The sequence below is a fragment of the Heloderma suspectum genome, chromosome 10 (genome assembly GCF_057233095.1).
Source record: "Heloderma suspectum isolate Gila_16-S chromosome 10, 16-S_ref, whole genome shotgun sequence".
NCBI classification, from domain to species: domain Eukaryota; kingdom Metazoa; phylum Chordata; class Lepidosauria; order Squamata; family Helodermatidae; genus Heloderma; species Heloderma suspectum.
Window position 1 is genome coordinate 21,152,920 of NC_139467.1, and position 25,054 is coordinate 21,177,973.

A 25,054-nucleotide genomic window follows, 5' to 3' on the forward strand; every position below is an offset into this window, starting at 1 on the left:
GAGAGGAAGCGGCTCCGCGCGGAGGTCGCCGGGTAAGCAGCCTTTTCCGCCAGCCGCGAACTTGGCTTCCGTACTACAATTCCCACGAGGCATTGCGTGCCGCGCATCGGCTTTACAAGGCGCGAGACGCTCCCGACGCCCCTCACGTTCGGGGACGACGCGCAAACTACAAATACCGTCATGCTCTGGGTCGGACTTTTGAAAGAACTTTCGCAGAAAGAAAGGCCGGCAGACGTACCTGAAATAGTCGCCAAAAAAAGCCTATGTGCGCCAGGGCCGAACAATTCTGAAGAACAGCAAGCACGCTGGCGGACGCGCATGTTTATTTGGAAGCAAGTCCTATTATATTCAATAGGGGCTTGCTCACTAGTAAGCGGGTTCAGGTTTTCCAAGGCTGCAATCCTACGCATGCTTATTAGGGAGTAAGCGCCATTAAAGGCAGTAGGGTGGACAGTGTCACAATATGCATTTCCAGAAGTGAGGCCCACTGAGTTCAGTGGGGCGTACTCCCAGGTAAGTGTGTACAGCACTGGTCCCCAATGTAGTGCCCAGGGGTGCCATGGCACCCGGGGGCATCTCTCATGGTGCCCGCAAAGGAGGGTCTCCAACGTGGTGCTCATAGGCACCTGAATTTTTTTTTTAAAAAATACTTTTTCTATTTTCAAATATACACCTACATGGATTTGTATGATATGCACACAACTTTCCAGCAATTAGAGAAATAGCATATGGCTTACTATTTTCTGAGACCTTTTATTTTCCTTAGGGAACTTTACATGGTCTGAGTAAACACGCATAGGACTGGGCTATGTACGGCTGCAATCTTATGTATGCTTACCTGGAGCCAAGTCCCATTGGGACTGGAGTAGACATACATGCATAAGATTGGATTGCACAAGAAACTGGTATGTTTAGAAAATAATAAGCAAGAACGATTTTCAAGGTATTTAAAGGGATGTCAGAGAACCATTATTCTTCCCATCCACTGAGACGGCAAGATAAATCATTTGAGAACCCTGCAATAAAGCAACTTCTCCAGCAGATGCCTTACTGTAGTCACATGGGCATGACCAAAGCAAGCGCTCACTCAGCACACAATGTCCTAGAGTTGCTGTCCGCATTCCGTGGGATGGTAGAGCCATGGGAGGGGGAGGAACATAGGTGGAAATTAATTACATTGATATGTCATTATCTTCTGCAACAAGGGAAACTCCCTTAAAATAAATAACACCCCAGACACCCCTGCAGCACAGTGGAAGCACCTGTAATTATTCCTGGCTGGATCAGCAAAAATTTCCAGCTGGGGTTGAAAGCTGCAGAGACAGGTATCAATCCAAAACTGGTGCTACTGCTCCTGCCTGGTATTCTCCTGCTGGGGGCAAGGATGTAGTTAGCTTGTACTTTTACTAGGCTGCATGGCCAAGGATGGGGTGTGGGAAGAAGATACAAAGCATCACAGCAAAAGGGTGGCAGCTTTGCCTCACTCAGTCTCCCTTGGAGAGTGGGATGTTTTTTCAGCAGGGCTTCAGGGCACATTATGCACTGACAGCATTCAGGATGCAATCCTGTGCGACAGGGCTATCTTGAGACATTTTGCTGCCGGAGGTGAAGGGACAAGATGGTGTCCACCACACCTCCTGTGGACAGAAGCTGAGCAGACTAGCAACTGAAATCTTATTTTAACACTGGCAATGTGGCATTTCCCCTTCATGGATCACTGCCTTGTTGTGGCAAAGGGGCTTGCGTAACTCAGTGAAGCCATAAGCTATGCCGTGCAGGGGCACCCAAGATGGACAGGTCATGGCAGAGAGTTCTGACAAAATGTGGTCCACTGGAGAAGGAAATGGCAACCCACTCCAGTATTCCTGCCAAGAAAACCCCATGAAACGTATCACAAGGCTAAAAGAGATGACGCCGGAAGATGAGCCCCTCAGGTCGGAAGGTGTCCAATATACTACTGGGGAAGAGCAGAGGGAATTTCCAAGTAGGGCCAGAAAGAGTGAAGCGGCTGGGCCAAAGCCGAAAGGACACTCAGCTGTGGATGTGTCTGGTGGTGAAAAGAAAGTCCGATGCTGTAAAGAACAATATGGTTTAGGAACCTGGAATGTAAGATCAATGAATCAAGGTAAGTTGGAGGTGGTCAAACATGAGATGGCAAGATTGAACATGGACATCTTGGGAATCAGTGAACTGAAATGGACAAGCATGGGCGAATTTAATTCAGGTGACCATCATATCTACTACTGTGGGCAAGAATCCCTTAGAAGAAATGGAGTAGCACTCATAGTCAATAAAAGGGTGGGAAAAGCAGTGCTGGGGTACAATCTCAAAAACGATAGAATGATCTCAGTACGAATCCAAGGCAAACCATTAAACATCACAGTAATTCAAGTCTATGCCCCAACCACTGAGGCCAAAGAAGCTGAGGTTGATCAGTTCTATGAAGACCTACAACACCTTCTAGAACACCAAAAAAAAAATGTCCTTTTCATCATAGGGGATTGGAATGCCAAAGTAGGAAGCCAAGAAATCACCGGGATAACAGGCAAGCATGGCCTTGGTGTACAAAATGATGCAGGACAAAGGCTAATAGAGTTTTGCCAAGGGAACACGCTGATCATAGCAAACATGCTTTTCCAACAGTACAAGAGGCGACTCTGCACATGGACATCACCAGATGGTCAATATCGAAATCAGCCAAAGATGATATTTAGGGGGAGGAGGATAATTTAAGGCGAGGAGGGAAGGCTGAATAGCACCCACAGCTCTCTCCTCCAGCACCTTGCTGCCACCTCCCAGTATCTGCCACCTGAGGCAAATGCCTCACTCTGCCTAATTTATTTATTTTATTAATTACATTTCTTTTCTGCCCAATAGCTGAAACTCTCTGGGTGGTTCACAACAATTAAAACCACACATACAGCATAAAAACAATATAAAATATATAAGCATTAAAACTACAGGATAAAAGTACAACCAGGATAAAACCTAACAGCAATGCAGAGACTTAAAATGCAGTAACAAATTTAAAACAGCACAGTTAAAAGACTAGAATGCTAAAATGCTAGCATTCCTGGGAAAATAAAAAAAAGTCTTCACCTGGTGCTGGAAAGAGTACAGTGTAGGCACCAGGTGAACTTCTCTAGGGAGCTCCACAACCAGGGTGCCACAGCAGAAAAGGCCCTTTTCCTGGTAGCCCTAATGTTTGGGCTATCCTGGACTCAGCTGTATTCACAGTAAACATAGTACCACTCACAACTTCAGTGGTGATAACACAATCTTCCTAGCTTTGCTCTTTTGGTTTACCAGCTGTTGTGGGAAAGGAAATCCTGGTCTTGGTCTGAGACTTGAATTAATAGAATCAAACTTGATGATCCATTCTTGTTCAGCTATATCAGGCTGGAATCTCCCTTTGAAGATCTGTTGTTGAAGAATGGTGGCCTAATGATCAACAGCTGAACGTCCTGTGAAATTGAAATGTTTTTCTGCATATCATGCAGCTGTTAAAGGCATAGAAGTCCAGCCAGCAGTACAGGGTAGCCATAGGATATATGTTACACAAAACTCTGGACTTTGGCCCCTACAGCATGTAATACAGTGTTTGGTCAAAGAGACTACATTTGCATTATTTTTTTTTTAAAAAAAAATCCGTTTAGTATGCACAAACACACAAAATGACATACACTTGCACATGCTCCTTTTATATGTTGGAGAACTTGTATTTTTACTTTCATTAGATATACAATTAGTGAATTCCTTTCTTTAGTGATTTTGATTTATTATTTTCTTTGTGTTGGCTTTATTTTGTGAATCTTATATCAAAATAAAATAAACTTTCATAGAAAACAAAACAAAACAGAAAGATAGCTGTGCTGCTCCAAGAGGGAAAAAATTCCAAAATCCACAGTTGGGCAATGCCTTTCTTAGGATCAACCAAACATTCCACCAAAAATGTGCAAGCTTTTAAGTTCTCTGGATCTCTGCACCAGGATCCGTGATACAAAAATCAGGGATGGGGGAAGCAACAAAGACGCCCAAAAGTTTGACCAGATGTTGATAAGATGCTGCAGGCCTCGTGGCTTCAGCATCTGGACAAATTTGTGGACTTTTCTGTTTCTCTCTCTCTCTCTCTCCCCCCCCCCCCATCCCTTGCTTTTTTTGCACCGCCCATCTTGATGAAGAGTTTTGGAGAACTCGAAAACGTGCACATTTTCGTGGCATGTTGTTTGGTCCTAATAAAGGTTATTTCCCAACTGTGGCTTTCGGATTCCCGCTGAGGGAGGGACAGCATGAGGAGGAGGAGGGAGGGAGAGGGAGAACTACAATTCCCATGAGGCAAACCCAGACCTTCTGAGCCCGCAAAATGGCTGCGCTCTCGCCATTCGCAAGAAGCAGCAGCTGCAGCTGTTGGGTCGAAGCGTCCCACCTTCCTGCAAGTGCCTACAACTCCCAGCATGCAATGCACCAGAGGCGGTTTTTCTGCATTCGTGCGAACGGGGATCAGAGAAGGGGCGAGAGGTAGAGAGCTGGCTAGCCTGGGGCACTGTTTTTTTTTTTGCTCGAGGTGCCCGGGATTGCACGAGGGCGGGGAGAACGACCGGGAGGGAGGCGAGCAGGCAAGCGCTAGCACCGCTGGGGCTGGGGCTGGGGCTCGCTCTTTTGGAGAAGCGGGGTCCGCCCGGCTTCTCGTCCCGCTGGAGCAGCTGCTTCCAAGCCAAACAAAGTCAGAGAAACGGAAGCGCGGTCCGGTCCTCTCGGCCTGCGACGGCGAACGCCACGAAGGGCCTTGCGGCACCCACGCAGGTATTGTGGCCGGAGCTTTGCTAGACGAGAGCCTCGCTTCACATCGGAGGCGTGAAGGCTAGCGGAGTAGGCAGGCTTCCTGGCCGCAGTTCTGTGCCTGCCTGCCTGGAAGCCCCACTGAACTCAATGGCACTTACTTCTGAGTAGATGTGTACAGGATTGCTCTACAAATGGCGGGGGCGGGAGGCCATGAAATGCAAAAGGTGTGGCCGGGGACGTTTCTATGCAAATGGATCCGAGATCATAACATTTGATTAAAAGATACCTTGAGCTTTGCATGGAAATATCCTGGGCTTTACACCTCTTGCACGTCACCCCTTTCCGGTGCATTTCATCCCTTTCTGGTGCATTTTATCCCTTTCCGGTGCATTTCATCCCTTTCTGGCCCCAGCGTTTACCTATTCCCCCCCCCCCCCGCCGATTTAGGCACATAGGAAGCTGCCTTATGTTAAGTTAGAGCATTGATCTATCTAGCTCAGTATGGTCGGCACTGACTGGCTGTGGCAGCTCTCTAGGGATTCAGGCAGGAATTTCTCCAGCCGTACCTGGGGATCGAACCTGGGACCTTCTGCATGCAAAGCAGGTGCTCTGTCACTTAGCCATGGCCCCTCCCTATGTATGACTGAACTTTGTACAAGAGGATCAATCTAAAGGGCGCTGCAAACAAGTAGGCTTGTCTATATACTAAAGGGATCCTGTCAAGCACTAAATTGCCATGTCAGTAAATAAGTGAATTACCAAGAAGAGATGGGTTTGATGCTGTTTAGTTAAACCAGGAGTGGGGGACTTATGGCCCTCCAAATGTTGTTGAACTACAACTCCCACCAGCCCTAGCCATTATGGTCAATGGTTGGGGGGATGGGAGTTGTAGTTCAACGACATCTGGAGGGCCACGGGCCTCCCATGCCTGAGTTCAATGCATTGTCTTCCATCTTTCTCAGTAAAGCAGTTGGGATTTGGAAGGGAGAAAATGCAAACCTCATCTGTGATGTTGAGGAATGTGGAAGCGGAAACATTTTAACTCAACTACGTCAAACCTATCTCATTTGCTTGTCTGCATTTGCTAAATGTTGTTAATGCTTGATGCATCGGATAAAGTAGACTCTAGTCCATGGATGCTAAGCTGTCATTGTTGTCACTTTTGAAGACCAGTATTTGAGGATGATGCATGGTGAATGTGCAGGCTTTTGAGTTATACAGAGCTCCTCTTCATGTTATGATGAAGTTGGGAAAGAGGGCTGATGAAAACACTGGAAATTAAATTGCCCTGTATGTTTTGTTTGCATTTTGGATCCTACGTATAAAATACATTTTAAAATACATCTTTAGCCATATCTAGATCTATCCTCCAACTTTCTAGCCCATGGGAAGCTGGTGTCGCAAGTCTCTAAGGTTCCCCCAAGCTCTTCTCGTCTATTTTTCTATAGTAGCGTAACACAGCTACTCTTCTGGAAAGCGTCTTGTGTAAATCAAAAGCTTGCCTAGTTCTATGACATGAATTAATTTATACAATATGTCACTTTACCCGTTTTGTACATCCCATCAACCAATATGGTTAGAACGCTTCTGTGCCAAATTGCAAATGTGAGGATTTTTTTTTCTCTTGCAGGGAACCGAGTCTGTGGTAAACATGCTGCATACAAAAGTGAAAATAGAAAAGCCAGGTATGATGCCAAGGAAACTTTCTGCCGTAAATCTAAAGGGCAAGTAGTTGTTATATGAGTAACTTGCACAAACCTTCCCCAGAGCAGGCAGTTGAGCGAAGCAATTCGTAACCCAGAGGGGCCATTCAGCACATTGCTAGATTACCTTATCACTGTGCAGCTTTGGTCTTCTCTAACCCAGGCCTGGGAAACCTGTGGCTAGGGATGCTGGAGAAATTCGAGTTAGACTAAAATGAGCTCAGATTTCTAAGAATCCGATCTGCGGAATCCGCTGTGGAGCAACTCCCTCAAGCCGTATGGAGTCCGTAGACTTCCGGATGATTTTTTTTTTACTTTCCCGAAATTTACACATATAAATTTGTAGGAAAATACATACGTTTCTGCTGAGGAAATGTTGAATGGAATGGGGGACAATACGCTAAATATTACATACTAAGGTAGATTACGTAAATACTTACGTAAATACTTACGAATATTTTTCTGCACGACAAAAAATATTTGCATCCGTCTGTGGGCAGACAACGGAACAAAAGGTGCCTGACAATCCGTGAAACACAGATGGAGTGGATTTTATACAGTCTGTACATCCCTACCTGTGGCTCATTTTCACTCTTCCCCCTACAGCCCTTGCATCACATCCCATGCTATAGTAGAGGGTCCCCAAACCCTCTGGAGCATACTTTGGGGGGTGGGGTGGGGGGGTCAGGTGGCTACAGAGGTAGTGGGAATGCAAAAATGGCCTCCCTTCTACCAGCAGGAGCACCCTGCAAGCAGGGCTGCTTCTTGGATTTCTTGGTCCAACCCAGTGGAAAGATTCTGTGGTGTTCTGAAAAGTGGGGGTGGGGAGGGAAGTTCACATGCTTTCTGCAAGAATAACAACTCTCTCCCCCTCCTGGGCCTTGCCCCAGATCTAGAGACGGCCAATGCTCGGAACCGCCTTGAAGCTGTGTTGCAGTGTCTGCTGGAGAAGACCGATGTTGATCGGTAAGCATCACCAGGCATTTCAGGGTTCAGGCATGGGCAGTGTGTAAGCTTAATTCTGGGACAGGAGACTGCAGCAAGTGCTACGAGCAAGGAATCCTAGCTCAAGGAATGATATTATGGTACTATGGTTTCCATTTGTTTCCTGCGTTGAAGCTCTTCAAACTTTTGAACAAATTCCAACCAAGTACCAAGCATGGCTGGCTGGGGCATGCTGGGAATTGTAGGACTTTTTTTCTGTCTAAACCTGCATAGGATTGCCGCCTAAGTGAATTTGTTTTTTTATTATTATGTACCTTCTTCTTTTTGGTGCCTTTATTTTGTTAACTTCATTTCGCAATAAAATTTCATGATAAAAAAGAGAATGACCCTGATAGTTATCTTCCAGTATCTGAAGGATTGTCACATAGATCAGTGGTGGGGAACATGCAGCTCTCCAGATGTTGTTGGACTGCAGCTCCCATCAACCCTAGCAGGCATAGCCAATGGTCAGGGATGGTGGGTGTTGCAGTCTGACAGTATCTGGAGGGCTTCACATTCCACATCCCTCAATAGACGATGGAGCAAATTTGTTTTCTCTTGCTCCAGAGCAGCCTTCCCAGACCGGTGCCCTCTGGATATGATGGACTGCAACTCCCATCATCCCTAGCCAGTATGGCCAGTCTTGTTGGCTGGGAAGCATGGTAGTCCAACATATCAAGAGAGTACCAGGTTGGGGAAGGCTGCTCAGAGGGTAGGACCCAAAGCAGCGGGTTCAAATTACAAGAAAGGGGATTATGCCAAAACGTTAGGAAGACTTTCCTGATGGTACAAGCCGTTCTGCAGTGCAACAGACTTCCTTGGACTGTGGTGGGCTATCCTTGTTAGCGGTTTTCAAGCAGAGGCTGAGGTGGGCTAGATGACCTTTGAGGTCCCTTCCAATTTTATGTTTTTGTAGGCTTGTCACTTCTTGTATGGGACTGATCTAGCCTCATACGGAAGGAAGGCCTGGATGTCATGTTGTGGGGGCTGATGTTCTGCAACTAGATCTTTCTTCTGTAAGAAGGAGCAGCTTCGGCAGGCGAGAACCTTCAGGTGAGAAGCCAGGTTTTTTTGGGACAAGGCCGCTGACATCCTGTTTCCCCTTTTGTTGACTCATGTCGGCAGGGAGCAGATGGAAGAGGACTCTGGAAAGACACAGTCGGATGGGCTCAGCAAGTAAGGAGCTTCCTGGCATTCTGTGGCCTCTTTCCCCTTTGCTTTGCTTACTGTACCGCGATGTGACATTCACAGCTGGGAAGGGCCTATTGCCAAGACTCAGCCCCTGGGTAGTTGTAATAATACACGAGCTATGTTGGGGGGAAGAAGGGGGGTGTCTCCTGATCCCACCACCTTGGCAATAAAGATCTCCCTGCTGGATCAAGCTGAGATCCAAAGTAGTCTGGGGTGGGGAACACTTGGCCCTCCGGATGTTGCTCTAGCTCCCATAATTCCTGACCATTGACCATGCTGGCTGGGGCTGATGGGAGTTAGAGTCCGACAACACCAGGAGAGCCACGGGTTCCCTAGCCCTGATCAAATCCAGCATCCTGTCTCCAAAAAAGCCCTAGAGAAATGCCTCTGGAGGCTCATAACTGGGACAGAATGGTGATGACCCTATTTCTTAGAATGGTTTCTAGACCTCCTTTAAGGGCAAATCCCCTCACACGGGGGCTTACGTAAAACAACCGTGTACATAAACTCATACTTCAATGAAACAGTCACTTCATAAGAGCCCAGGGGTGGAATTCAGCCTGGAGCTGGCCTACCTAGTTATTTTAAAGGGTGGGCCCAGTTTGGAATCTCACTATTTAACCTAGGGATCCAGAACCTCAGGTTCCAGGGGTCCCCAGAAGGCTCCGGCCCCTTTCCCCCAACCGCCTATCATTTGGTGGCTTCCTGGCTTTTGTGTCGTTTTCCCCTCACCTTCTAAAAGGTTGAAATGCCTCTCCTAAGGCTTCGTTACCGGTACTAAGAGATTCAACGCCCCGCCCCACGCCGTTGCTTGTGTTTTGGCCCTGCCCCTTTTCTTCTTGCCTCCGCCCCTTTTGCCTTTAGTGAAATGCGGCCTTTGAGAGCTTCTTCGAAGTGGAATTAGGACCTCAAGCTGAAAGAGGTTCTGCAGCACCGATTTCACCGTTTAATTGTTTGGGGGCTAACCGAAAACAAAAGAAATACTTGGGAAGTTAAGTTTCGCTGTTGTCCTCCAAATGTAGAATGGGTACATCTTTCTAGCCTCTCTTAGAAGACATTTTACCAATGCTTAATTCCTTGATAATGTGCTATGTAAATGTGTGTTATATGTTTCATGGCTTGATGTGTAGTCTTTGGATGAGACTATGTGCTTGAGCCCTTGGTGCTGCACCTATCTCTAGTTCTTGACTTCTGCCTGTGGCACATCGTACCAGTCTGGGTTAGGGTACACTGATAGGCATGGCCTCCCTCAAATAATCTGTAGGGGGTTCCCATCTTCCTGAGTTAGACTTCCATCCCTGAAACAGCGATCTCAAAGCAGAAGTCTAAAGTAATACACTAGCCAGAAATATAACATTTACATATTAACTAAAGAACCATTTCCAACACTTTCAGGCAGAACACCATATGTTTCAGAAAATGCATGCTGAAATAAGCTGATGTAACAACCTCTGTTGAAAAGGCCATAGGCAGATCATTCAGGAAGTTCCACAAATGGGGGGGGGCCACCAAAAAGGCCCTGTATCTTGTTCCCACCAATCTAACAGGTCTTTCAGGCAGGCCTACATGCAGGGCTTCCAAAGCTAATCTTGGCGCACAGGCACATTTATACAGGTGATGATAGTTAAGCCCCTACATGTTTATCTCCAGTATCTTTTACCCAGCAGTATAGGATTGGGTGGATGAACAACAAAGAAGGGTGCAATCCTATGCATGTTCAGACAGAAAAAAGTATTCCGGCTCCCAGCATGCCCCAACCAGCATGGCTGGCTGGGGCATGCTGGATGTTGTAGGACTTTTTTCTGTCTAAAGATGCATAGGATTGCACCCTAAGTCTCCTACCGCTGCCTATACCACCCTCCTATATTACGGTACATAGGAATGGGCAGGTCAGACTCTGGCCCAAGCAAGGCATATCCTGAAAATGGGGTGAGAAGGGATGTTTCCCTTTTAGAGAGGCCCACCTCCTCATTGGAGAATGGTTTGTGGCCCTCTAGATGCGATTGTCCTGCAACTCCCATCATTCCTCACGATAGGGCTCTGCTTGCTCAGCCTGATGGGAGCTACAGTCTGCCAACATCTGGAGAGCCACACATTCCCCATCCCTAATTTAGACAATGACTTGTGCTTCCTGCAGCTTCTCTGGGCCTCTTTTCTTTGCCTTTGTTGCCAACATGCCAGGGGAAATGGAGGAACCTGTGGAATGAACCCCAAAGCCCTTTGTGCCCTCCCTCAATGACCTAAAACAGGTGTGGAACCTCAGGCCCGGACCTCCTGGCATCCCAATCTGACCCTCTGGGCTTCCCCAGAAGGCTACTCCCCTTCTTCTGGCCCCACCCCCTTTTTGGTCCCAGAAGGCCCCTCCCTTTTTACCTTCAGCTCCGCCCACCACTGGAATGCAGCCCCAGAGAGCAATAGAATTCAACCTTGGGCTGAAAGAAGTTCCCCACCCCTAGCTACATAATTTGCAAAATCTGGCTACTAGGCTGTAAAAAAAAAAATGTAGAGGGCTAGTAAAAAAAAACAAACTCATTTGTAAAGTGGTCTTTGTTCATTTCTGTAGGGGTCTTTAAAAATGGGGCCGAGTTCTACTGGTGATTATGGGGGAGCAGTGTTCTTTCAGCCCCAAACCCTAATACTTGTTAATCCACTTTCTGGGACCAGCTGTCCTGGAGAGCAGGTTTTTCTTCTTGCTGGTGAGGCTGTTGCATTCTGGGCGGTTCCTAATCCCTCTTGCTTTGCGGTTACAGGGACTCTTCTCCTACTGCCACTGGAAAGAGGTATGGTTTATTCTATCATTCTTCTCCACCTATTGATAACTATTGCATGGGAGACTTCAGATATGGGCTTTTTTTCCCATTCTGCTCATTGGCCGTCCCTCGTTTTCGCCATGATCGAAAGAAGGGGCGTGCAAATGTGTGAGGGACAAGAACTGTGTCTGTGTGTGCTTAGCTGAAGCTTTACTTGCAAGTTTTCCCATGGCTGTTCCCACTGCCAAAGAGGCAAGTTCATTGGTGGCTTCTCTCTTCGGCAGTGAGAACTGCTGTGGCCAAATCATTATTCTCTCTTGCCTGCACAATATTTGGAACCTATTCTGGTTTTTTGTTTTAACGGGGAATGTAGGAGTGTGACCACATGCAGATATGTTAAAGACAAACACAGTTATGCATAAGCTTTAAATGAGTTGGTCTTTATGGTGCCACGCAACTCTGGCTGTGTTGTTTCCTCCAAATAATAGTAGTTTTAAACAGAAAGCCAGGAGAGTGAGGTCCCATTCTTAGTTTCGTGTCCCTACTGCTGATCCTACTGTTTGTTTGTTTATTAACTTACTTAAAGCACACACACTACACAGGATAAAGTGATAGAGTGTAGGCCAAACGAGACATGGCGTTCGTTGCGTAGTTTGCCCATGCAGACTTGATTTTTCTTTAACAAATTGCCAATGTGGGGTTGGGGAGGCAGCAAAGCAAATCGGGACCATGGCAGGGGCGGAGTGGGGCTTTAACCTTTTGCCACAGTCCCAATCAGAATTGTGTCTCCCCACTCCTCCCTCCCCCTGGAGCATGCCTGCCCAAATTCGCAATGGGAGCCAAATCCTGTGTGCCCAGAATCGTCTTCTACAACGCGATCATACTGTACTAAGGTGAATGACCGTGCATTGTTTTCTTTGGAATACTTTGGTCAGCTTGGGTCCAAAAGGTTTTTGTGAAACATCCCTCTCTCCAGAAAACGATGTGTGGGGGGCCCACGCTTAATCATTGAAGAGCTGGCGCTTCGGTCCAGAGGTGGCTAAAACCATACACCCCTCCGCCCCCCTGTGGATCTTGATCGTGTTACTTCAAATACTTGTGCTTCGTAGCATGACGGCCAGCTGATGTTATTGGCCTCCGTTCTTGGCTGCCTTGAGGGCCCTTCGGCCTGGCCCTTTGTCCCCGGCGATTGGGAGAGGCTTCTAAATGTCTTCAGAGCCTACGCCAGGAGTGCAAAACCTCTGGCCTGGGGTCCCAATCCGGCCTTCTGGGGCTCCACAGATGGGCACCCCCCCTTCCCCTGGCCTCACCCCCTTTTCCCTGACCACCAATCTTGTCTCCAAAAGACCCCTAGAGAAATGCCTCTGGAGGCTCATAACTGGGACAGAATGGTGATGGCCCTACTCCCTAGAATGGTTTCTAGGCCTCCTTTAAGAGCAAATCCCAGTGGCTTACATAAAACAACTGTGTACATAAACTCATACTTCAATGAAACAGTCACTTCATAAGAGCCCAGGGGTGGAATTCAGCCTGGAGCCGGCCTACCTAGTTATTTTAAAGGGTGGGCCCAGTTTGGAATCTCAGTATTTAACCTAGGGATCCAGAACCTCAGGTTCCAGGGGTCCCCAGAAGGCTCCAGCCCCTTTCCCCCAACCGCCTATCATTTGGTGGCTTCCTGGCTTTTGTGTAGTTTTCCCCTCACCTTCTAAAAGGTTGAAATGCCTCTCCTAAGGCTTAGTTACTGGCAGTAACAGCTTTACGCTTAAACGTGCTAGCATTTTGGCCCCACCCCTTTTGCCTTTGGCCCCACCCACCCCTGGAATGCGGCCCCTGAGCCGTTCCTTGGGCTGAAAGGGGTTCTGCACCTCTGACCTACGCAGTGACTCCTAGAGTCATAAAGTTGACAGGGAGCTTGGCAGCCCAGCTAACCCAGCCCACTGCTCAATGCAGGTTTTGCAGCCCATTGCACTTTTTCTCCTCCTCCTGTGTTCCCAGGCCCTCCACCCGCTTCCCCCATCACCGCCGCAAGAAGAGGAAGGAGACAGACGACGGACTCGCCGAGGGAGGACAGCAGAAGCAGAGTGAGTGGAAGCGTCAGAAGAGCCTCGCTGGCTGTCCGGCCAAAGATCTGATCTGCTGAGCTTTCGACGAGCCGTTTTTAAAGACAAAATGAGCTCCCGTTCAGTGCTGTGTCTTTGGCAGTGGCTAGCAGAAAATGCACAGGGCACAGCATGACTCTGGTAGCCATCCCCTGTGGTTCTGTGCCCAGCCTCTGAAGACGGAGGTTCTGTTTGGCAGGGGTAGCTGTAGCCATTAGCAAGAGTTATTTCCTTCTAATCTCCTCCGAAAGAGACCTGTGCTAGTGTCTCTACTGCATTTTGGGGCAGGGGTCTGTAGGGTCAGCATTGTCGGGAGATGCCAGGGATCGAACTTGGGACCCTCGCCGTGCAAAACATGTGCTCTGCCCCTGAGCCGTGGTCATTTCCTACCCATATATTCTTTTTTTCTCCCCCTGCCCTGCCACCCAGAAATCTCTTCTTAGCTCCAACCTCATGGGCCCAGCTTTCCCTCAACCTGATGCCTTCCAGAGGTGTTGGACTATGAGCCCCATCATCCCCACTGCTGGTGCTCTAAGTCCTTGATCATTTTAGTACAGGGCTGGGCAACTTGTGGCCCTACAGATGTTTGGGCCTACAACTCCCATCAGCCCCAGCCAGCCTAGCCAGTGGTAAGGAGTTGCAGGCCAAAACATCTGGAGGGCCACAAGCTGCCACCCCTGTTAGTGGCTCTGTTTTATATGCTTCCTCCAGAGTAACTGGGCCTTGGGGCCTTTTGTTTCAAAGGGAGAAATCTGTGTGTTTCAGCTCCGTTGTAACAGAGACAGCTGGCTTCGAGCAGCCTTCTCATAGAATCATAGAATAGTAGGGTTGGAAGGGGCCTCTAGGACCATCCCCTGCTCAATGCAGGAATCCAAGTCAGAGCATCCCCAAGAGATGGCTGTCCAGCCTCGTCTTGAATGCTTCCAGTGTGGGAGAACCCACCACCTCCCTAGGGAATTGGCTCCATTGTCGTATTGCTCTAACAGTCAGGAAGTTTTTCCTGATGTTCAGCCGGAATCTGGCTTCCTGTAACTTGAGCGCATTGTTCTGTGTCCTGCACTCTGGATGATCCAGAAGAAATCCTGGTCTTCCTCTCTGACAACCTTTCAAGTACTTCAAGAGCGCTGTCCTATCTCCCCTCAGTTTTCTGTTCTCAAGGCTAAACATGCCAAGTTCTTTCAGTCTCTCCAGTGGGTTTGGACTACAACTGCCATCATCCCAGACCATTGGCCATGCTGGCCAAGGCTGATGGAAGGTGTAACCCCACACATCTGTAGCGGCCCAGCTTGGGAACGTCTGGCTTTGAGGGTGTGAAAAAGGGGTGGGCAGCTTGTAGACCAAAACATCTGGAGTGCCACATCAGCCCTCACCACTGGCGAGGCCGTTCTAGGGCTGATGGGAGTTCTAGGCCAAAACAAATGGAGAGCCACAAGTTGCCGACCCCCAGTGTGAAAGGATGAAACACTTGGTATTCCGCCCCCCCCCCCCCCCCCCCAGGGCCTGGTCTATTTCGGGATGGCTTGTAAGGGACAGCCTTGTCGGTCTGTGTCTCAAACCAGCTTGCCCCCTGCAGACACCTATGTCATCAAGCTGTTTGACCGGAGCGTGGACCTGGCGCAGTTCTCCGAGAGCACCCCACTCTACCCTATCTGTCGGGCCTGGATGCGGAACAGTCCCATGATGCGGGAGCAGGAGCGATCTCCAAGCCCTCGCCTGCCTTCTCTCCCAGAGGACGAAGAGGTACCAGACAGGAGGCCTCCACTTGGAAAAGGGCTTTTATTAAACCATGGGAACTGAAGCAGAGCCCTGATAATACTTTAGCGCTTTTGGCTCAGGGCTTAAAAACCCTTGTCTAAGTTATCTTGGTCATTCTCACAACGGCCCTCCAAGGTAGGCCAATAGTATTATCCCGGGCGGGTGGGGAGAGGGGGCAGGCCTGAGACTAAGCGTAGCAGTACCCACGCTAGATGTAACAGGGCTATAGTCTTGGCCTAATCTACCTCCCTGGGTGGGTTGGGAGGAGACAACATGCTATAATCTGCATGTTTGTTTATTTATTCTCTGAAGTATTTTATGCCTCTTCTCAGCCAAAAAGGCTCCCAGAGTGGCTTATGTATAATCAGTTGAACAAGACAATCCCTGCCCCGCAGGCTTGCAATCTGAAAAGACACAACACACAAGGAAGAAGGAATGAGGAAGGGAAGAGGGTGGGGGAAATAATTGTTTTAGCAGGGCTAGCGGAGTGGCTCTGGTGTCCCTCTCATCTCCCTCCGTACAGCCTGCTGGAATGGCACTGGTTGAGGGAGGAGGAGCCTTCAGGAGGGAAGACTTCAGCGGGGCCGGTGGAATGGCCCTGCTCTCCCTCCCATCTCCCTCAGCCCAGCCTGCTGGAATGGCTCTTAGTGGTAACGGCTGATGGTAACATACACCATTGTGAGCTCTTCTCGGGGAAGAGCGGGGTAGAAAAGTAAGGACTTTAGCAGGACTCGTGCCGCGCATGGAGTTGACGGGCTGAGCAGCGATTGAACCTCTGGCCTTATCTCTCCAAACATTTTTGATCCTAGGGGTCTGAGGGACTGAACGGGAAGAGCCAGGATGTGTACAAGCTGCCCCCTCCGACGTCCTGCCAGACAAACGCTGCAGGGGAGCCCGTGAACCTGCGCATCCCATCCTCGCTAGAGCTCGGGGAGGAGACAAAAGCAGCCATTGACCCGGTCAGAACACTCTAGAGCTGGGGGGCACGGGGAGGAAGAAAAGGAGTCTGGGTAGCCTCGGGTGCCAAATTGGAGCCACCTTGAAGACCCCCACCCCACCCCTGCAATATCCATTTGTAGATATTTCTCATCAGATATATGAACTGTCATCCTCCCTTGTCAAAGTAGGCTGTACCCATGGAAGCTTATGTCATAATAAATTTGTTAGCCCACAAGGTGTCAGGGTTGGAACTGAGCCCGTAGAGCCCCAGAGCAGCTCTGATTCTGAGGAAGAGCTACACCCTGTGGGAGAGGAGCCCACTCGTCTCTCAGAGTCGCAGCTGCAGGGAGATTTCCCCCCGCTTGCATTCCTGAGAGAGATAGTGACCCTGGCAGCGAAAGAGCGGGCGATCAGTTGTTGCTAGATGCAAGGCGCCGGTGCAGAGAGAGACGCAAGGTGGAGGGCGCGGAGATGAGGTGCTCAGCCCGCTTGACGCTATGGCAACAGCTGCGTGCCGATGCCCCATGGGTAAGCGGGGGGAGCCTCCCCTCCTAGCCCATAAGTTTCAGGGCTCCCCCCCCCCTCCTTCAAACAGGGACCAACTGCATACATGGAGCTTAGGTTACTCTGCTAAGATACCCATTGCAGTTCCTTGCTTAGTCGCTGGCAATTAGCATCTGAAAGAGTCATTAAGCTGTAAAGGAATAAAGCCTTGGAAAGAATCCCTTTTGTCTGCGTTGTGTTTTGGCTACTGGAGGGGACTTCAAGAGGCAGCTAGGGTGCTCCTGACACAAGGGACCCCAAGACTTCTTTTTTCCTGCAACCAATATGGCTTCCTCACTGGAATGAATAACTACAGTTTCCCAGGCCCCCAGAAATGGGAAGAGGAACCGTTACAAGGAAGCTGGTCTTGTTGTAAAAGTGTGCGGCATATTGATGTGCTCTGAAATCCTCTCCTTTCAAGATGAGGCCCTGCTTTCTCTTTTGTGGGCCATAGTTGTCCACTGAGGCAGTGAGAGCCTGTCTTTCAGGCCAGAGCACACAACCACTTCTCCGTGCACCGCAAAAGCGCTCCCAACCACCCCTGGCTACACGCTCACGCAGACAGACACAGTGTAGGAACCAGCCAATCACAGATAGAGCACAATGCATTTTTTTCGTTCAGAGAGGCATGTCAACTTCTATTTGTGTAGGGAAGATATTGTGTAGGGATTTCCAGCAATCTATCTTAGCAACGTAGGAAGCTGCCTTATCACAAATCAGAACATGGGTTCACCTACCCCAGTATTGTCGACACTGAAAGGCAGCAGCTCTCCAAAGTTTCAGGCAGGAATTTTTCCAGCCCTACCTGAAGATGCCGGGGATCGAACCTGGGGCCTTCTGCATGCAAAGCAGGTGCTCTCCCACTGAGCTCCATCCCTTAAACAGGACCACAGGAAGCTGACACCAAGTTAGACCCTTGGTCCATCTAGCCCAGCATTGCCAACACTGACTGGCAGCAGCTCTCCGGCATTTCAGGCAGGAGTCTTTCCTAGCCCTACCTGGAGAAGCCGGGGATTCGAACCCGGGATCTTCTGCTTGCAAAGCAGGTGCTCTACCAGTGAGTTCCAGTCCCTCCCCAATCTTGCCGTTGCTCTGCCCTCCCCCTCCCAGCTCCCCCAACAAACCAGCCTTCCCCAACCTGGTGCCCTCTAGATGTTTTGGACTTCAACTCCCATTAGCCCCTGCCAGCATGGCCAATGGTCAGCAATGCTGGGTGTTGTAATCCAAAACATCTGGAGGGCACCAGCTTGTGGGAGGCTGAACCAACGTATACATTTCAGGGTTTTGTTGCTGTTCAGGCCGTTTGGATAGTTTTTTGAGTTGACTTGCTGCATCTGGATGTCAGGCATTGTTTTTTGCCCTGTAGGACCAGCCAAGTGCTGATTTCTTCTCTCGCTCCCCCACCCCACCCCACCCCAGGCTCCTGAAGCAGTGCCGTCGATGTCCAGCCTCATCTACAAGAACATGGAACGGTGGAAGAAGATCCGACAGAGGTAGGATGCTGGGAACAGGAAGTAACCCTTGGGGCTGGAGGCAGGAAGTCAAGACGCTCGCACCGTGCGAGAGGAGTGGCGGTAGTGGGGAAACGACTGCTTTGAGGGAGGTGTGGTGCAAAGACGACCCCGGCTGACATGTGGGCTCCCCCGTTCACAGGTGGAAAGAGGCTTCGCACAAGAATCAGTTGCGCTATGCTGAGAGCATGAAGATCCTGAAGGAGATGTACGAGCGGCAGTGAGGGGCAGGGTGCTCCAGTCGACAGCTGAAGTCCTGTGGCAGCCCTCTGGTGCTCTGAGCCTCATGCGCTCCAAGAGTCGTCCGCCTCGTGGGTTGGTGTCACTGCTGCTGGCTTTGTGTAGCAATAAATGAAGTATGTGGAGTATGGGAGCGCGTGTGTCTGTATCCATCCAGCCTGCAAGATTTCTCAGGCCCTGGTGGGTGGGTCCTGACCCCCCATTCTGAGATGGACCAGGATGGCGCAATGTGATATCTACCCGCGGGTGGGTGTGCATTTGTGCGTGCACATCCAGCGTACCCCCATGCTGGAACCTCATGGAAAGGCAGCTGTTGCTTGCGGTCAACCAGAGTTTGAGGGAAAGAGTCTTTCTTTTGCATTGCTCTGGGTGTTCCTGAAGTTCAGAATTTCTCGAGGAGGCAAAGGGATGTGTACAGGGGCGGGGGTGGCAGCAGGCACCCTTCCTGTCCTGTAGATAGTTCACTTTTGCTGGGTTGCAATCACAGACGCACGGGGTGGATGCAAAACGGTGCCCCAGGTCCCAGATGCTGGAGACTCCGATGTCAAAGGTAGCCGACATGGTATAGTGGTTAGAGCAGCAGACTGGGACTGGGAAGATTTCCACTCAGACGTGATGTTCACTGGGGGACTTTGGGCCAGTTATGATCTTCTGGCCAAACCTACCTCACAGGGTTGTTGTGAAGAGAAAGGGAGGGGGAAGAACCACGTATGTCGCCTTGAACTCCTTGCATGAAAGGCAGGATTATAAATTTATTTATTTTTTTTTTTACTCGCCCATCTGGCCAGTCACCTGGCCACTCTGGACGATGTACAACAATAAAACAACCAAAAACAGTAAAATTAAACATTAAAGCATCCTGTTCTAAAAATACCGTAACGCACCCCAAATGCCTGCCTGAACAACCAAGTTTTCAGTGCACGACGGAAGCTCATTAAAGAGGGGGCATGGTGGAGTTCTCTAGGGAGGGAGTTCCACAGAGTGGGGGCCACCACAGAGAAGGCCCTCTCCCTCGTCCTCACCAGCCTAGCTGTCCTGGCTGATGGGACAGAGAGAAGGCCATCAGAAGCTGATCTTGTTGAGCAGCCTGTCTGGTATTGCTGGAGGCGCTCCTTGAGATAGGCTGGGCCGGAACTGTATAGGGTTTCAAAGGTCAAACCCAACACCTTGAATTTGGCCCGGAAAACAATGGTAGCCAGTGCAACTCCTTCAGCACCGGAGTGATGTGATCACGCCAGCGGCTGCCTTTAATCAGGCGAGCCACCGCATTCTGCATCAGCTGCAGCTTCCAAACTGTCTTCAAGGGTAACCCTACGTAGAGCACATTACAGTACTATAGAGAGGAGACAAGGGCATGTACTACCGATGGGAGCAGATGGTCAGGAAGGTATGTATCAGTCTTGTAAATCAGCACCCACCTCCCAAGGTTTGCAGCCTGCCCAGAAAAATTGCAAGCCTGCTGGGAGCTGATGGAAGGATTGAGAGCTGCATTTCTATGCTGAGCATAGAAAAGGGTGCTTCCCTTCTCTTGGAGTCCACCAGGTTTGGTTTCTCTGTAGAGCACAGAGCAACATCTCTCCCAGCCTGCTCACTCAGCTGTGTGAAATTCTTGGCAACCAAGCAATTGCTTAAATGCAAGGCTGTAATAAAAACAAAAAAGTCTGCTTTGCTTTGCTCCATAAAGCTGAGCAGGGGCGGAGTGTCAGTGACAATAAAGCCTGACTAGATCTACCTAGCCCCACTCCTTCTGAGTTTTATGGGCTTTGTAGAACTGGTGATCTGCCAAGAAAAACTTAACCTGCCAGCCATTATTGCGGCCTGGCAGCTCTTAACAGCTCCCTCTTCTCATCGTCCCAGGCTGGCAACAAAATCACACTTGGGAGCCCAGTGGGGACTTGAGAGAGGGAGAGATGTAGATGTATAGGCCAGAGGAGTGTGGTGAAATATGGTACAGAAATGGAGCTCGCACAAAGTGTGCGGTCTTCGTAAAATGCCCATCAGTGTGATGGCTGGTGAAGGCAGCAGGTAAAGAGTGGGGCTATTCTTTTCCCTGGCCTTAGGAACATAAGCTGTCTTATGCTGAGCCAGACCATTCATCCTTCAGTATTGTCAAATACAGGGATGGACAACATCTGGAGATGGGGGGCTACATGGCTGCCCCACCCCCAGATTCCACCGGGGCCTGCATCCTTCACCACTGCCATGCCAGTGAATTTGCTCCCTGCAAACTTTGTTTAAAGCAAAACCGCTGGCTTTTTTGCTGCTGCCGAATTCCAGTGGCAAATTCACCGGCATGACAGCTGTCTGGGGGCAGTGGGGGGCACAAAAAAGACCAGAGGGGGCGCTACATTGGCTGGCAGTGGCTGTCCAGGGTTTCAGACAGGAGTGTTTCCCAGGCTTTCCTGGAGTCTGAACCCGGGAGCTTCTGCATGTTAAAGCAAAGCACGTGCTCTACCACTGAGCTACAGTCCTTCTCCGCCAGGGAGGCTGAACTACAGTCTGTTAGGGATGAGGTAGCAACTTTTACCCCACTCTCAACGCTGCTCTCAACTGTGTACCACTTTACAGTCTCTGTCGAGATGACAAGCAGCACACGAACCTGGGCCCTCGACCGGTGCTGGGAGGAGCGGCTCTTCCAACCTGCAACAACTGGCTCCCTTTCTCTGTGCTTGGAGCAGCACAGAACTCCATGGTGGTGACATCACTGGGTGTGGTCATGTCCAACGATGTCATCCACCCCACAGAGGGCCCAGTGCGAGGCAATTTGGCCCCATCCCCACCCCTTTAGGGGTGGGCAGAAGGTAGATCTCGAGATGTTCTAGATTTTAGTTTCTAGAAGCCCTTAACAGCATGGTCAATGGTCAGGAATGTTGGAAGTCCAAAACATCTGGAGAGCTTTCTGCCTGTCCCTAGTGGACATGCCATTCCTGGAGAAAGGGTGTGGAGGCTAAGTCACCCTCCTGCCTCTGATGCCCCTTGTTTGAGGGGAGTGGGGAGAGGAGCAGTTCTTGTTCCTTCCAATAGTCTTGCCTTTTGTGGTTGACGCTGGCTTACATAAATCAACGGGAGCCATCCCAGATTGAACCAGTGATCTTTGTAGCCCCACCCTGGCTTCCACTAGAAGGCAACAAAACAGAACCCAGGACTGACTCTCTGTGTATCGGGGTAGGCTATTTGGTGCCCTCTGGATGCTTTGGACTACAACTCCCATCAACTCTGGCCAGCATGACCAATGGTGAGGAATGATGGCAGTTGTAGCCTCAACCAGTGTGGTGTAGTGGTTCGAGTGTTGGACTGGAAGTCGGGAGAATCATGGAATCATAGAATAGTAGGGCTGGAAGGGGCCTACAAGGCCATTGAGTCCAACCCCCTGCTCAATGCAGGGATCCAAGTCAGGGAGATCCGGGTTCTAGTCCCCACTCGGCCATGGATGCTCACTGGGTGACTTTGAGCCAGTCACAGTCTCTCAGCCCAGCCTACCTCACAGGGTTGTTGTTGTGAGGATAAAATGGAGAGGAGGAGGAAAATGTAAGCTGCCTTGGGTTCCTTACAAGAGGGAAAAGGCAGGATATAAATGCAATCAATCAATCAATCCCAGTGGAGGCTGGTGGCTCCAATGTCAGTGGGGTGGTGATTCCACTCCGGGTTTCAGTCAGAACTTTAAAGGAGCTACCCAAGGTGCTCTGCAGCTTGGGCCACTAGCCTCCACTGGTTGCAACATATCCAGAGGCACCAGGTTGCTTACCCTTGCCGTATATCTTTCCTCTGTAGGCTGTTCATCAAATGTGTATCCGATCTTCCTCCCAAGAAGCTCTGGGGCGCTTCCATGAGCTTCTCAGTTTACCCTCTGATGTTTGGCTGACAGCCTGCAAGCTTCGTGACTGAGCAAATATTTCAGCTTGGGTTTTCCCCAGATCCAGCGCCAACACACGGTGCTGTACGCTGGCTCTTTTATGTTATTGCCTTTCTTGAGCAGAGTGGAGAGAACTGCTTTTTAGGCTGTGTCACTACTCTCTCTCTCCCCCTTGTCATAGCAGCAGTGGGACAGGATACAGAAGGAAGATCCTAGTGAAGATTATGTGTACTTCAACAGGATGGGTCACAATGACCCCATGCAGCTGGTACATCAATTATAGCCATGACTCAAAGCTGCCCTTTGCAGGCCCCCCTGGGGACAGGCTGAAAATCCAACACCTAAAACCCTTCCCTGACATGGCCTCTCATGCCAGTGGCAGCCAGGAAATGTAGGACTAGGAGCAGGGCCTTTTTTGTTACAGCCCCAAGGCTCTAGAATACCTGCACAAGTAAGGCAGTGCTCTCCTCTGTCCATTTTCATAAAAGCCTGTATTTTCAGCTGATAGGAGACAGAGGATTCTGATAAGTCAAAGACTGATTTCTGTGACTGATTTTATGCTGGTCTCATTTAAAAGAGATCTTTAGCTTCCGTAAGTTGCTCTGAGTGTTTTAGAAAAGCAGCTTGGCAGTCCGTTTAAAAATTACAACCTGTAGGTTTTATCTTGGAAGCACCTCCTTTACAGAATGCTTCTATACATGTATACTCAGAAGTAAGTTCCATCGAGTGCAATGGGGCTTGCTGTCAGAGAAGTGAGTATAAGACTGCGTTGTTACTGTATGGTGACTTAAGTCTTTAGGAAAAGTACAGGCAGCCTCCACTTTTCTGTTTGGGTGGGGGAAGTGAGTTGGTTTTCACCTTGCCTTCTGCTCCGAAGCTCATTACGTTTAAGACAGGCAAGTACTGGCAACTCAAATAATGCTTCCTTTTTATCTTCTCTTAAGCATTGTTTACTGGTACATGATCCTTTGTGTTCAACTCACTGGTGGGCTACCCCTGGCTCCTGTTAAGCACTATTCTCTTTATTCCATGCTTTGTGGTCACTGCCTTCACTGAAAATGCTGTTTTTGTTTTTTCTTTCTACAGAGCAGAACTGGGGGGGAAAATCCCCCTTAGCTTGGCTAAGCTCTAGCTGACGCCTCCTTCTTCTGCCTTCCTTAACTGGCAAACACACTCCTAACAGCAGCTTCCAGTACCATACATGGGGCTTTTTGCACCTACATCAGCATCCTCCAACTTGGTGCTCTCCAGGTATGTTGGGCCACAACTCCCAGAATCCCCCAGCCAAACTGGAGGACACCCAGTTGCAGGAGGCTGATGTACAGTATCAACCAAATATACTACACTTGATCGGCTTTAGCAAAATCCAGCTTTTTTCCAGGGGTAGGCAACCAATATCTCTTCAGATATTTTAGACTACAACTCCTGTAATCTGCAACTGTTGGCCATGCTGGCTGGGGCTCATGGGAGGTGTAGTCCAAAACATTTGGAGGGTTGCCTAATTTGATCCGCCTACACAAAGTAAGAGGCAGCACACGTTGTGGAACGGATGTAGCATGTAACTGCAAGGGCTAGCGCCAAAGGCTGTTGACGGATGGTGTGCTTGCACATGTATAGGCAAGTGGCAAACATTAAACCAAAACCCAGGGAGGATTCAAGCATTAACCCTGCAGTATTTGAATGACAGCTGGTCTAGGGACCATATGCCAACAAGTGATACAGGCGTCAAGAGGTAGTTAGACTAGACTCATGTCTGACTTTATAGAGCTCAGATGGGTGTAATTGTACCAGAGTAAGAACTGCAGCATAACACACACTCAAGTCCTAGAGAAACTGCTTTTGCTGAAGTGTGTACTTCACCCACACTTCAGTTCTAAAACAAAAACGCCTGTAACCGACGCAGTTATTCTATTACCCAAAGGTAGCGGGTTGGATCCAGATGATTAGTTGCACTTAGCAGAGGTGGTTCTACATTGGGGGCAAGTGGGGCAGTGACAACCAGGTACATGGGCAGCTGCTGAGCACCACACATGATCTTCTCTCCTCCTCTGGCAATCTCTGTAGAATACTGAACATCTGCCCGTCCTCTGCCCTACCAGCCCCAATGGCCACTTCGGTACTTGGTCATTTCTCACACCAGTCCCAACGGGACCCAAGTGCAACTAACTGAAGCCTAAATCCAACATACTGTTAGTGGAAGAAATAATGGCTGTACTAGCAAAGCTCTGCTGCCTTTCCCCATTGGGCAAGCACTAGCAGACCGCTCTGTCAGCCTAAGATCTGCAAATGGAACTTTAGTTGGATCCTCCCCTTGCGCATAGTCCGGAACTTTGATTCCACTAGCGGAACGTCTTGTGCCTTAGTGGAACGACACCACTGGATGCTACACTTACTGTGGGTCCAATCCAATAGCTGGGTGAGATGCTTATGATAAGGGATTATATCATTGCCTACTGTGCAGCCCCTCACCCAAAGCTGCTTTCTTTCTGGTTTCTCCTGCGTTTCTAGAACCTCTCTGGTGTTCAGCTAGGCAAGCTTTTCCCATTCACATTAAAAACACACAACAGAACTCATCTGGAACACAGGATGCCCAGGACACCTCCCTGCCCCACGTAACGGCCAGTGATAGGGAATCTCATGACCACCTGAAAACTTGTTAACCTGCACCCCTGTCCACTCCATGCAATCTCACCACACACACCTA

General features: G+C 49.4%; 1 protein-coding gene across 7 annotated transcripts; it reads left to right on the forward strand.

Moving 5' to 3' along the window:
* Positions 1 to 4,373: 4,373 nt before the first annotated feature.
* On the forward strand, positions 4,374 to 18,625 carry LIN37 (lin-37 DREAM MuvB core complex component). Of its 7 annotated transcripts, none has more exons than XM_084815470.1 (10): positions 4,374 to 4,529; positions 6,413 to 6,467; positions 7,376 to 7,451; positions 8,595 to 8,645; positions 11,411 to 11,440; positions 13,406 to 13,491; positions 15,083 to 15,249; positions 16,074 to 16,223; positions 18,166 to 18,239; positions 18,400 to 18,625. In XM_084815470.1, the coding sequence occupies exons 1-10, from the start codon at positions 4,455 to 4,457 to the stop codon at positions 18,479 to 18,481; spliced, it is 846 nt and encodes a 281-aa protein (XP_084671596.1). In that variant the 5' UTR covers positions 4,374 to 4,454; the 3' UTR covers positions 18,482 to 18,625. The 7 variants fall into 7 exon arrangements, with proteins under 7 accessions (XP_084671596.1, XP_084671594.1, XP_084671590.1 ...); XM_084815468.1 differs by having other exon boundaries at positions 4,464 to 4,803; positions 8,491 to 8,645; XM_084815464.1 differs by having other exon boundaries at positions 4,464 to 4,803.
* Positions 18,626 to 25,054: the final 6,429 nt, after the last annotated feature.

Coding starts and splice junctions, on each gene's coding strand:
- LIN37 (XM_084815470.1), top strand. CDS start 4,455: ATGCAATGCACCAGAGGCGGTTTTTCTGCATTCGTGCGAACGGGGATC. Junction 4,530..6,412: donor GGGCGAGAGGTAGAGAGCTG/GCTAGCCTGGGG, acceptor TTTCTCTTGCAG/GGAACCGAGTCTGTGGTAAA. Junction 18,240..18,399: donor TGGAAGAAGATCCGACAGAG/GTAGGATGCTGG, acceptor CCCCGTTCACAG/GTGGAAAGAGGCTTCGCACA.